At 43.3% G+C, this 13,455-nt stretch overlaps 1 protein-coding gene across 8 annotated transcripts in view; it reads right to left on the bottom strand.

The window, feature by feature from the left end:
* Positions 1-13,455, bottom strand: part of LOC111253394 (uncharacterized) — a 41,487-nt gene that overhangs the window by 15,936 nt on the left and 12,096 nt on the right. For 4 of the 8 annotated variants that reach the window (XM_086992797.1, XM_086992799.1, XM_086992800.1 and 1 more), the window contains exon 3: positions 9,970-10,086. The exons of 2 other annotated variants lie outside the window; for them this stretch is intronic. In XM_086992797.1, the coding sequence (XP_086848923.1) occupies positions 9,970-10,086 (117 nt within the window). Of the gene's footprint in view, positions 1-1,744; positions 2,588-9,163; positions 9,792-9,969; positions 10,087-13,455 lie in introns of those variants that run through there. 2 more of the 8 variants (XM_086992798.1, XM_086992801.1) reach the window with 2 other exon arrangements.

Below are 13,455 nucleotides of genomic sequence, written 5' to 3'. Positions count from 1 at the left end.
TTGAAGCGTGGTGCAATATTTCAATAAAGATTTCCATAAAAAGCTTTTTATGTATTAAAAGCTAAAAAAGTTACAGGCGCAAAGCGTCGAAATGACGAAAATTGCTGAAAACGATCACACAAAAAAACGCGAACGTTCAGTGAATAAGTGAACTGGATGGCACTTCCTATGACTACAGAATACTTTGCCGAAATAGCACACCAAAAGGTACTTCACTGAAACGCACGCATGTAATGCAGCACCCCTTCGATTCCTTCATTCAGGAGGTATAGATACCTAAATTGCAAGCCACTGGCTTATTTGATCAGTCCTGCTACCCTGGTTAGGCTGTATTTCCGCTATCTTTTACTAGTGATGTACGATATAGAAGATACGGTAGTCTGCAATAAAATATCAGAAGCGACAATTGGGTCAAGCAGCGAAACGAACGGTACTCTTAGCACAGCACTTTATTATTATATTATATTTCAACGGATACGTTATACCAAGGCTTAGGTCGAATGGCACTTGTCGGAAGGTTGCAATTTCTGATACCTTTTTAGCCCTTCTCGAATCTCTGCACCGTTAGTTGACAACAACTGATACCTGTGATTGCTACAGTTGCGACAAATGATCTCAGCGTAAGTTTTTCAAAGTTAAAAGCTAACTTTCTGTTTGTTCTGTGATAAAGTTCTAACCAAGGACCGTTAAACCGTCCTGTTAAAAATGTCGCAATTCCTTTCCAAAGGAATCCAAGGCAGGCCTGGTAAAATGACGAAAAGCTTCCAATACAAACAGAGAAGAGCAGAAGGCTACAGTAGAAGGAGGTCTTTCTTCATCAACGCTTCATATTGACTAAGGTATAAAACACGTGTTTGTTATACTGGCATTTTTCTCAATGTCACTAACACCATTTGTAATACTATGGATGTGATACACATTTTACTGCTGTAGCGTCCTATCCCATGTTATTTTATGAAGTACATATAATTGACTCCTTTGTTGGTCTTGAGCATTCAGAAGAAGATCAGTTTTCTTCTTTCAACTGAGATAATCAGTCGATGCCCTATTGTATTTTGTCGGCTGTGTTAAGAACAAGAAGATTTCAGAGAGAGAGAGAGAGAGAGAGAAAGAGAGAGAGAGAACACATTGATTGCACTCGACATCAGAGCTGAGTCTTGCACGCGTAAGTTCTTGCGCGGGCCGTAATGTTGGTGCCGGTAATGATACGTTCCCTTGGGTCTTTCTTTCGTCGACTGTGTGTCGGTGGAATAGTTGGTTAGTTGGCCGAATAGCAAACACGGCACTGAACGCATTCACTGAAGCCATCTCATGTCATTTCTTTGCATTTTGAAGCAGCCTTGCCTCAATTCCAGCTAGATTTCTTGATCTGATTTTTCTCTTTTTCAGCTTCGTACCTCTGATCTGAAGATCTACCCACCAGCGATCCTTAACCGCGTCGTCTTGTCACATTCGTAGGTCCGGCAGACGGCCATTACTGGGCTACTGTCACCATGGTAGCTCAAAAGCACAGTTGAATCCTTGGAACCGGCAATTCCTGCCCTTATGGATTCCTGCCCCCGTTCACACGGTACATCGACCACATCTACACAGTCTTGCAATAAACAGTGTCGACATGAGCATAACAAGATACCGCCCAACCATTTGCTCAGTTTTCTTGTTAGTGTCGCTGTTGCTACAATTGTTAGGTTGAAGACCCCACCCCGATCCGTGTCCTCCTCAACTGAATGCCATACCCCTCGTTGTTGACCTTTGACTGCCGACATGCAATCGTCGTTATCACTGCGACCAACCTTGCTGTTCTTCTCATGTGTATTTCATTCAGTACTCTGCTGTCTTGCGTGGATAAATTCGCTCAGATGGTGAGATGGCAGTGCCCAAGTCGCGCGAAAAGGTGCGACGAATCCAACTGACTAAACTCAGTCCCCTCGATTCGACAATTTGGTGACCGCTTGTCGAGGATTGCGATCGGCCGGACAAATAGTGAAAGTGGCACTGGGTGTGATGGGAACGGTACGCTTGTGTGTCTATCGTATGAGTACTTTGTAGTACCAAAAGTATCAAAAAGAAAGGAAACAACACAGAGCGTTACGGAAGGCGAATGGAGTAGGTAGTCGCGAATTCTGACTGGTTTTCCCCTAGCCAGTAGCGAATGAGCCAGCTGCTCTAGCAGACCAAGACTGCTTCAAATGGTAATAAGTTGACATTTCGTAGCCTGTTTCGAGGCTACACAAGTAGTAACAGCAGGTGGAGGCAAGATGGCTGAGAAGAAATGATATCATCATCCTGCACAATTTTATTTCCTCAAAAAGAAGGTTTCAGATGAAGTTAGATACATGTTTTTCTCCTACATAGGCTCTCCACTTTCTGTTGGACGTTTGAAGCACAACAGCGGACAATCTTGAAGGCATGACTATACCAAGTCAGCTGCATAAAAATTTCTGCACGCCAGTGCACGTTGCACGCCAGTGTCCTCGTTGTTTTATAAGACGCTGTTTTACAAGCGGATGAAAGATGAAAGTTTGGGAACTTACGTTTACTTTTCATGTTGGTTTGGTGGAGTTTGGGAAAATACGCGACTAGAATCCTGAAAAGGTTTCGGCATAAAAGGCATCAACAGGGCTTTGAGATTACAAAGGAAAACATAACGTTGCACCTAATGACATTTACGCAAAAAGTTAAAGATGTTACTATGGGTTTTTAGCTTCGTAGACTTAAGAATTTACATGTCTTATAGAGTCTATCAGGACTCTACATTATTCCACGGATTTCCATGTACAGATGTTGCGGCGATTCAGTGACGGGCTGCTATGGCCCTCTTAATTACATATAGTGTATCCTATTCGGTAATGTCTGACTTGATACCATTTTGTTCAACGCACGGATATTAAGTATAGGCGAACCTCATCATTTGATGAACTTTGTCTACTACACGCGTAGTTGATCGGGTAATAGTGGTATTGATATTACATTTTTCATTCAATGTTTATTGTTAATAAGCAACATAGCCGACACATCGTCATAGAAATTTACCTCTAGTTTAACTTTTAGCTCTATTGGTTCTCAGACTATTATTAGCTAACTTATCGGACAACCAAGTTCTCAATGCCTTCGCATACCAAAAAAATAAAATACTTTTTTAGCTATATATGTATAAAAATTGCCCTTTGCAAAATTGCAAAACCAGAAGCCAGATGGTTTCCGAGTTCCATTCCAAATATACTTTCGGCGTGCACCTAAGACTATTATCCACTCGTGCGTGTACAGGGAGGTCTGCCATTATGCCTAACGCCTAACGGGCGATCTATATACGATCGGGCATTCAGTGTTCAGACATGTGCCGTTCCGTGCCATCTATACGAACACAAGGAGATATTCAGGTTACAAACGACAGAGTGATTAAAATGTTGTGAATAATGAGCATCTTTCCGTCAATAAACTTCTGGTATCATTTATTATGGCTGACGGTTAAATGACACTATCTGTGCTTACCGAACACCGCTAAAATATTCGACACCTGAAGAAGCACAGCGCATCACAAAGCGACGATGTCAGACAACCAAACAGCAAAGGCTCTGGCAACGAAAAATTGATACCTAATAAAGCATCCTTTTTCTCTTCTTTCTGCATCTATTCGTCAGGCTCTTTGTCCGGATTCTGTATATGTCTACAGCGATCATCAGAACGGATCTGTCACTACTGTTACTTTTGCTTAGATCAGCCAAATTCGGCTACAACAGAACGCCACAATGACATCGAACCCTATGCCAGTTCTTGGTTCGAAAACTTTTACATAACGACGATTCGATAAGACCTGCATAATAGACTGAACTCTGTCTACACCGCAGCGATGCCAGTCGACACTGAATGGATCATGCATAACATCGCTGCTAACTAAAACAGTCACATGGTACGTGACAACTAGAGGACGTTTTTTTCGATAAGTGCGTAGATAATTTTGTAAAATGTCAAATGAGTCCAGATATAGCCTAAAACTACCGACCGCTCTCACGGAACGTCGAAGTCATTAGTACTACGACCCTTCGTAAACAACAAAATACACAGCATATATATATATATATATGCCTTATATGTAGCTATTCGATATTCAACAGATTAAGTCCATTACAGTGTGTGGTACTGGCTGACTTACAGGTGGTAATAGCTTAGATAAGCCTTTGCGATTCAACAGTTAATTGTAGAAAAAAAACTACCGATTAGCTCCACGGCGGTGCCGACGACGCTAATACTATACTTGAACATCGTAATTTTTGAATATTCCCGCCAGTCTGAGGGCGGTTAGTCTCTTCTTGCTAGAGTGGGCGATTATGGCGATAATCCTTCCGTCCCGCTCAATTTTCGAAGGAGCTGACAACAGACAACTGAGCACCAACATAAAGATATCTATCCACTCCACCTAGACTCTTCAATGGCGCAAATGCCGTAATATAGCATCTCTGCGTAATTACCAACTGCTCCTGAGGGTAGAGCGGGTGCTGCCTAGTGAACATTTACTGCACAGGACGACAATCCAATCAAGCGAACATCTGGATCAATTTAAAGATTAGTAGTAGTTTCTCTCTCGTTCCTTGTTCTCAAAGATAAAAAGCCATTCGAAGAAGCTATGTAACTGATTTTGACTAATACATTAAATAGAAGTAGCGTTGTAATGTTCTGCAGTGAAACCACTATGATAAGTATTGGTCACGAAGTAAGTATTGAAAAGAAAACCCAGCCTGGCCTTAAGAGCTCTTAACGGATCCTCGAAACAAATTAGGTATCAAATAGTTATGATGCTGTAGGTATGTGTACTCCCTGTATATTTAGAATAGCTATAGACGTGGGCAAAGCTCAATAGAAGGTGGTGCGAAAGTGTGAGATAGGGTCTCTGAGCTGATCATTTGTGAAATGAGTGTCAATCTCATAGTTTTGTTCGATGTCTATGTACTTATACTCTACTATGTACTTGCCATTAAATTAGCTTTCGATAGTTTTTAGATTCGAGCTTCTCTTTTTCCCTCGTCACAACAAAGATAATACGCAGCTAAGAAATATTGGTAACATAGAATATTTGTAACTATTCGGTTCTATCAGAACTTTTCAGCATTTCCAAAACACCCAGCGGGGGCTCATGTCACATCAGGAGACGGCGCAAAATTAAACAGTTAGCCACAACGGTGTCAATCTAACGATTTATCTTACAATAGCAGAGCTTTTAGTGGGTTCATTTTCGTTTGAGACCTAGCTACATGCTTAATTATCCTGACCCGTGATATATTATTGTTTTTCTTTTCTCACGTTCTCACCCTTCAGGAGAAACCTCGATCAGACATATAATGATTGATAAAAGAAAAAAATATCTGTTAAGCAAACAAATATACCCACGCCTTATTCGTGTTTTTTTTTTTTAAGTACTTTTTTAACTAGTACCCGAGCGAAAAACTCGATGCGGAACGAATGCCGGTCATATACTAATTTTATTGTCGATTTATGTTACAGGGTTTTTTTTTTATGACACAACTAATGAATAGAACAATGATAATACAGTAATGCAATATAGTGCAACAAGAATTCATAATATAAAATGCCTGATAACTAGGCTATTTCGAGCACCCAGCCGGTGATTGAAGCTACGCTTGATAAACGGCCGAGAATAGATTAAAACGCTGACATACTACCATCTGCACAAGGATGCATATACTTTCTACATGATAAATTTTTCTATTTCGATAGCGTAAAATAGTTGAAATCATATGTAAAGATTATGGTTGGGGCCATGTACTGCATCTCGCGCCTTGATAATGATTGATAAACGTAAACAGATTAATCGGTCATCAAAACTAATCAGTCGACCACCGATAAATATTGATGTCTAATATTATGTAAGATCGTAATGGCTAGATTTGGGATATTCTTGAACTTTGTTACGATATATAGAAATTACGATTATAAAACGGCAAATAAAAATATTAATTGTAACAACAAAGGCATCACATTCTGACATGCGCATGCCAAATTCGATCTATGTACATGTTGCAAAGCATTACATTTGCCCCCATAAAGCTTTCCTTAATCCGTATCTTAATTGCGCCAAACAGTGAAACAGCATGGTAGAATTATTGACAATAGCAATCATTATATTACAGAATAAGGCGGAACAGAAGTCAGGATAGGGCATAGAGCAAAGCCACCTGTGAAAGGCTGCTGTAATAGCGTTCACTTCCGTTCATCTCAGTGAGAGTGGCCTTCATTTTGAGCACTGAAACCGCTACTCTTACCGGCGTCACCCACAAAAAAGTTTCAGGCCTGCTGGGGTCCATTGTAGCGCGCGATGAAAACTACGAGGTTGCCCAGTGCAACCAGAGGGCAAAGCAATAGCCAAGAAAATCAAGAGGCATTTTTCTTCACCGCATGCGCTTACTCCTCTCTTTGCACTCATTTTGGAGAGTACTCTGTCGCAACAGCAATGCTGCTATTCCGGAACAGTTAGCATCCTCCACGTGCTTCGCTGCCATCTCAATCTTTTCACTTAAACTAACATTTATATTGTCTAGTCGAACATTGGCTTTCTGCATCCCAACACGTGAGAAGCAGGCCGCCTTTATGCTTTGCGCGGAAGGTACCATCTTTCTAAAGATGACACCAATAGCTATACGTTACCAAGAAACAATACGGTAACAGAGATGAAGGAAAGAAACATTTTTTCATTAACTTTGTTGAAGTTGTGCTAAGTTAATTTAATTATCTACGATGCCGGTGCGCATGGAATAACGATTATTGTTATCCTGCAAGCGGCAATAAGATCGGAAGAACCTTGAGCTTCTAAATTAGAGAAAGTTTGCTTTGTTGGACTACAGCACACACTGTCATAGATATAACGAGTACTTAGGTGGCGTATATGGATGACCAGTCACCTATAATTTTGACAGTGGACGTCGTAACACGTAAAACGTTCTCTGAAATTTATTGCCTCCTTACATTTCATTGATAAAAGGCATTTTAGGTACTTGTGCTAAGATATCTAAGCCTAGCGGACATAGTAGTGTCGGCCTCGATCGGTGTTTCTGCGGAACCCTCAAGGTAATAGTCAATTGGACGGTTATACAGTAATAAAGCAAGTTTACATTTCAGTATGCAAAAACAAATATGCAAAGAGAAGCCGGACACGACACTGCTTTGTTTTTAAAATAAAGCAACTTCCAATTTTCCACCTGTAACAGCATGTTTGCCTATCAAATTCGGGAGCACAAGGGATGGTCTAGATTTGGAACCAAACTAGGACGCACTTTATTTCTTGCCGGGGGTAGCTTTGTGGAGCAATGCTTATCGTCGATACATAGCGTAAAGCTTGGCGCATCTGTTAGCGACTTTTATTAAATAGACATCTCGTTTTTTGTTTCCTTAACTTTAGTGCTCCGCACCATCGGTGGGACTTGAACCGGTGACCCCTGGTCTTATTCAACCTTTGGGTTTCGCACCTAAAGCATCGAGTGATTTTTAACCAAATGAAATATGTCATTTCACAAACAGACCAATAGAACCTTGGTATGACTCGTACAGCAAATAGCGGACTCGAGCCAGCAGTATCCTTTAAGTAGCCCAGGGGGCAGTCCTGTCGACTGATAGCTCATTTTAAATTAACGCCAGGCATATGGAAGAAAGCACATCGCGCATATATTTCATGATTGATGTTTACTATAATTAACTTATTTATACAATGGTGCATTATTTACCCATCATTGTCTACTGAGATCACATTTCATAGATGGAGTACTTAAAATTAGTGTACTAATTGAACTCATGCTAGTAAAGTAATATACTTTATATAACTTCTTAATTTAGCTGTGACTTGGTGCTACATATAAAGCAGTGAGCGCTTAGGCTGCGCGCTTGTAATGCGGACCTATAACCTGAGTGCCGTTTAGAAGGGACCACTTTTAGTTGCCATTGCATACAAAGGGTTGAAATAAAAAAGGTGAAAGGAATTGCCAAATTTGATTATGAGCAAAAGAAAATGAAGAAAAAAAAATGATTCAAAGAACCAATTCTCTCTTTGTAGGTCAGCATTAATTTAAAGCTCGACTACTTCACGTGTTTCTCACTCCTTATTAATAGGATTTATGATGTGGCACATTTTGAGTATTTATCAGCAGCTAATGAATAACAACCAAGTGAATAGAGAATACAGTACACAAAAATCCGCAAGGTGCGTCGACCTGCCGAATGACTGAGCGGTACTCTAATACCAAGATTATTGAAATCGACGCCTTTAAGTAGCAGCAGCCAGCGAGCTATGAAACAGGGAATGCCAGTTCACTTTTCCACAATAGAATACAAGTTTGTAGTGTAAAGAAATAGTAGAGTGCAGGCTTTAAAAAGGGGCCATGGGCTGATGGGCCTTAGTATGGTTGGTGGAAAGGAAATCACTAACCTCGTAGCAACCCCCACTGCGGACGTAGAGGCGGCAGACCATGCCGGGAAACAGCCAATCCACGAGGTAACGCAGGATGCAGCCTGCAACGACTTCAACGTCAGCCCAATAGACGAAGCTACCGCCAAACAGAACCGCGTCAGAGTGAACGAAAACGAGGTGGATCTAGAGAGAGCAAAATGAGAAGACTGCGAGAGGGACATGGGAAAAGTCTTCGGGAGAAAAACTGGGAGAGATCGCAGACCGGGAGACAGAAATGGGACCAAGCTGAGCACCCTCCTCCCCCGCTCCGGGGTCTCGGGGAATCAGATTGAGAAACACAGAGAAAGTAGGAAGAGCGAGATACAGAGTGAGAGAAAGAGGCACAGGAGGACTAAAGCCCCCGCGCGAACGCTCGCGGCGACGGCAGAAACGGCAGCGGCGGGTTGCCTGCGAGGGTCATTCATTCAAACTCTTGATTTAGTATTATTGCCTACGATGGGGACGGGAAAAGGAAGGCATAGGCATAGCCACAGCAGAAAGGGCGTTAGCCGAGAGGGGATTGGCTGGTTGGGCTGCCCACTGCTGCTGCCACAGGCTGACTGGTGAGCCCCCATCGTTTCTGCGGGTGCCACCACCACTGAGTTTACCGCTGCCGCCGAAGCTAGCACAGCCATTGCCATGCTGTATAGACAGCCAGTGGCGCTACTGCCTAGCCAGTCAACAACCTCCGGAAGCCCCATGCTGAAGCACAGCTTAGGCCGCTAACATATAGGATAGGTGCCTGCAGACATAGGGCATGAAGCATATAAGTATTTAAGCTGTGGGCCATTATTATTATCATTACCAAAGGAGGACAATCTGATGGCCGCCGACAACAGCCCATGAAGGGATGATAACCCAGATCCGTTGGCTGCTGGAACTCTTCACAGCAACCATTCGTGCCTTTGTTACAGAGAGTAGTATGGTCGCCTATGGTATTGTTGTGGCCGTTGTCCTAGATGGCTGTCATCGCTGACTACTACGCCAGCGGCGGTGGCGGGGGCAACGATGACGGGCTGCCGCAATGAACGAAAGCAAATGGAGGAGAAGCGGTGGAGAGGTGGGGGTCATGTGGGGGAATATGTAGAAGTCTATGACTGGACAGCGAAATAGAGAGAACGCTGAGGATTCTGTGACTTCTTTGTCTCTCTCTCTGGTGCGCGTCACGATCTGCTTATTTCTTTCTGTAGCAGTGGATATTTGCGCCAACCTCGCGCACTCCACACATACAGTCGTTCCACCCCATCCGCCCTCCTTCATCGCGCAATGAACTATGACCACTCACTGCTTACTATGACCAGGTGCTGCCCTTGTGACTTTGTGTGTGCTATGAGTTTCACTGTGTGACAGACAGAGAGAAGCACACTCAGATGAAGTTCACAGAGACTTCGTTGGTTTAGCAGCTTCGGAAACAGCTATGTAGCAAACATGGCCTGAGTTCGCCGGCAGGCATACAATAAACACAACTAGACAATGTAGGGCAACAATAATATCCGTAGGGGCATAGACATACATACGCATTTATACAAAGTAGGCACTGCAAACAGTTGAACTTTCTGTTTTCTATTGTCCGATCGAATTTCGGTTTTTGATAGACGAGTACAACGGAGCAGAGCAGTGCCACAAAGAGAATTCTGAAAAGAACGGAGCGAAAGAGATTATATATTCAAACGCGTGCTATCGGTAGACGTTAAGAGAAAAAAAGATAAATGATAAGAAGCCGGGACGAAGGAAAGTTAAGAGAAATTCGAACCTATGTTTAAATCACACTTAAAATATTCCATAAATGAAGCAATTCGTCTTAGACATTTAATTGTAGTATCTAAAATAAGAAACATCGTAAACTGTTGCGTCAAGCACGGGCAAATAAATGTGAGTAAGGTACCAAGAGCTACCGTTTGTAAATCGTCCTTATCAATAGATGGTATCCAATAGTTACTACCATCCTTTACATGAATTCCCCTTCAATGATACAAAACAGCCACCAAATCTTCAATGTGCCATATTCTTTTAATCGCTCAAGAGCCACGTACAAGTGAAACCGGTGAAGTTTTAGTCAGCAAGCGACCAAAGCCCACTCTCACTAGTAGTTGCTTCTCTCTTCGTGCACTCGCACAGTCAAACGTTACGCGTTGGCTGGCTTAAAAAGTTGAGCATTCAAGCCCCATCCAAACTGGGCAGCTACCAAATGCGTCCGCTCGTCTCTTCGTCTTCAACGGGCTCCTACGGTCGCTTCGCTACATTCGCCGCTAGCACATGCCCCTTCCTTCCGGCTATCCCCGGCCACGGCCCACTTGCCTCTTGCTCAGCAGAGTTTCTCAATATGCTATCGTTCACCTTGTGGCCGGCAGCCTGGGTTTCACCCATGACGCTTGCTGTATTGTCGAGAAGCAAACTTAGCTTTGCTTAATCAGGACTCTATCGGCCGTCCGGGCTCCGACTATCCTGTCTGACCATCCTCCTTTTTTTCTAAGCCCGAACGCACTCCTGCCAAGCTTCCTTGCTACGCCACCGTGTAAGCTTCATTCTTGCGTCCGCTTTAAGCTGCGACCGCTAGCAGCGTTTCTTTCGCTACTAGCAGCAGCAGCGGCGTATGTTCCACATCGTTCTCCTCCTCTTTCTCGTGCTAACCAGCCAGGCCAAAGCTAACGTAGATTGCGTTTTAGCGTGCCAGCTAACTAACTAACGAAAGAACGCTCAAAACGAACAATAGCCAACACTGCTACCACGAAGACCATCGCCAGTTCGGCTCTGCCGGTTGGCGGCCAAGTTTTTTTTGTTTATTTAAACGAACCAACTCGTTCTTCTTTACGACGAAAACAGGGGGAAGAGAAGATGGGGAAACTCTAGAGTCTAGCCAAGCGGGGTCCAGTTCCCCACCCAGCGGACGCGTCAACATTGCTCCACGAAGGAACCCACAGGGCTTGGCCTGAGAAGCGACGGTGGTGACCCAAAGATCACTACAGCCATATCACCCCCGTCAGCATAACACATTCCCGGACTGAACTCACCCGAGCGTCGCGCACGAACGCAACCAACTAGTTCCAGTGAACAAGGAAAGACGCCTGTGTTGAGCACACAAACTTCTCGCTAGTCATTCGGTCGGTATTGGCTTATTACGCAGTCGAGCTGTGAGCCGCCGGCTTGCGTTTACACGTCTTGCAGTTAAACAGGATAGAAGACTGAGGACTCGAGCAGCATGCAATGCTTTCGACTAAAGTTAGGCACTATGGAGCCAGTCGAGACCCGATGCTTGATGACTGCCGCTAACAAACTTTTTCGCTGCCAGGGAAGCATGTTTTTTTAGGCATTTCATGATTGGAAAACCTAGCCTTCAGAGGAAAAGGGCGAGGCGAGAGTCACAAAGATGAAACACGATTGATTAGGTCTCCTAGGCGCTAAGAACCGATGCAAACTACGTATGTACTCGTATACAAGGAACGGAAGTTACCAGCAGTAGACGTGTAGATAATGAAGCTCGCTAGCTACTGAAACGTGATGAAGAAAAGCGGCCATGTCTTTTAAGTTGTCGTATGAGCAAACTGAGCTGACCCAGAGCTGGATACTTCAAACAAACCGATAATTCTCTACCATGCTACAATTTGAAACAATTACAATACATGTATATATATTCAATGGCTTAAATCGTATTTGCAACCCGTTTGCTTTAACGTCATCCGTTCGTAAACAGTTCTCCGACGTGCACAGCCGCCACAGGCATACGTCCTTCCAGCCGAACATCTCACGATTCACAAGCTGACATATTGCCTTCCCTGCGTGCAAATAATGAGCAATTCGCTGATTCTAACAATTGTTCCTACCGACCACTCTTCTAATACCCCTCCCTCCTTCCCCTTCCCCCTCCCCCTTTCCTTTCCCACCGGTTCAATAGCGTAACAGAATATATATGTGCGTATCAGCACACATTTATTAACATATATATATGCCTAAACTTCTATGCGTCCCTACATTATTCTCCTTATGGAAAACCTTCCTTGCTAGCTCATAAATGCCGAGATCGTTTAGGCTGTTTCAGCCATTCTATTGTTTCAGCCAGCCAACCAGCCTCCGCAGCGATGACGCTCAGCTGCGGCCGCACCGTGGGCAAAAGGCATGTGCATCAAACGATCGCCATTAGATTTTGGACCAATGGTGACCCGTCAGTATGCAGGACCAACTAGGATCCCGAAAAGGCTCAGAAGGTTGTGTGTGCTCCATAGAAGCGCGGTTGCGACCTGTTATTATACGTAAATCCAAGGAAAGCGAGCAAATGCAATGGTGCAACAGCTTTCCTGTGCTTAAAGCTAATGTGCATCGCGTAGTAATGACCAACTATGTGTATATGTTTCTCCGCTACGTTCAGTTGATAGGTAGATAGATATCAGTGGCTGAACCAGGAAGTGCCCTTAAACTTGAACCAAAAAGTAAACATTGTATTGAAAGTCAGTGGAACGCTGATGGCAGCATCGATGATGGCATGATTTCCACATATCGTCTCCTATAATTAGCTGTTCGTGTGTAGCAAAATTACCAAATGGATCTGTGATCTTTGTATGCCAATAGAAGCTTTCAAGTGTCTTCATAACAGAGTGTGTGTGTGTGTGGTTCATAAACGATTTACTTCAAGGTCTGTACCGTTTTGGTGCCGCATATTTTTACTATACTCAGCTGCTTCGCTGCCGACACGATATTTGTATGCTAGTTTTTTAATCGTTTCTTCTGTTCGTTAGATTTGAACAGAATGCCAATTTCAGCTTGCAAAGAATGAAATCAATCTCTCAAAACGTGCTCTTGACTGGGCACATTTTTTCTGTCCTCTAGAAAAATTCAAGCTATATTATCATTATTATAACTGTTCGTCAACTCAATCTCTAACTGTATATCGTATCTATATACGTGGTAGTTCGCTTGGCGTCCATATGTGCCCTATGAGTACCACAGTATTTGCTGCTTCCTATAGCTGCCTGCTACTGCTCATTGTGCACGTCGTTTGACCTGCCTTC

Source organism: Varroa destructor, unplaced genomic scaffold (assembly GCF_002443255.2).
Source record: "Varroa destructor unplaced genomic scaffold, Vdes_3.0 BEIS01000006.1, whole genome shotgun sequence".
Classification (NCBI taxonomy): domain Eukaryota; kingdom Metazoa; phylum Arthropoda; class Arachnida; order Mesostigmata; family Varroidae; genus Varroa; species Varroa destructor.
Note: the sequence above shows the minus strand (reverse complement) of the source record. Positions and strands in the feature narration are given on the sequence as shown.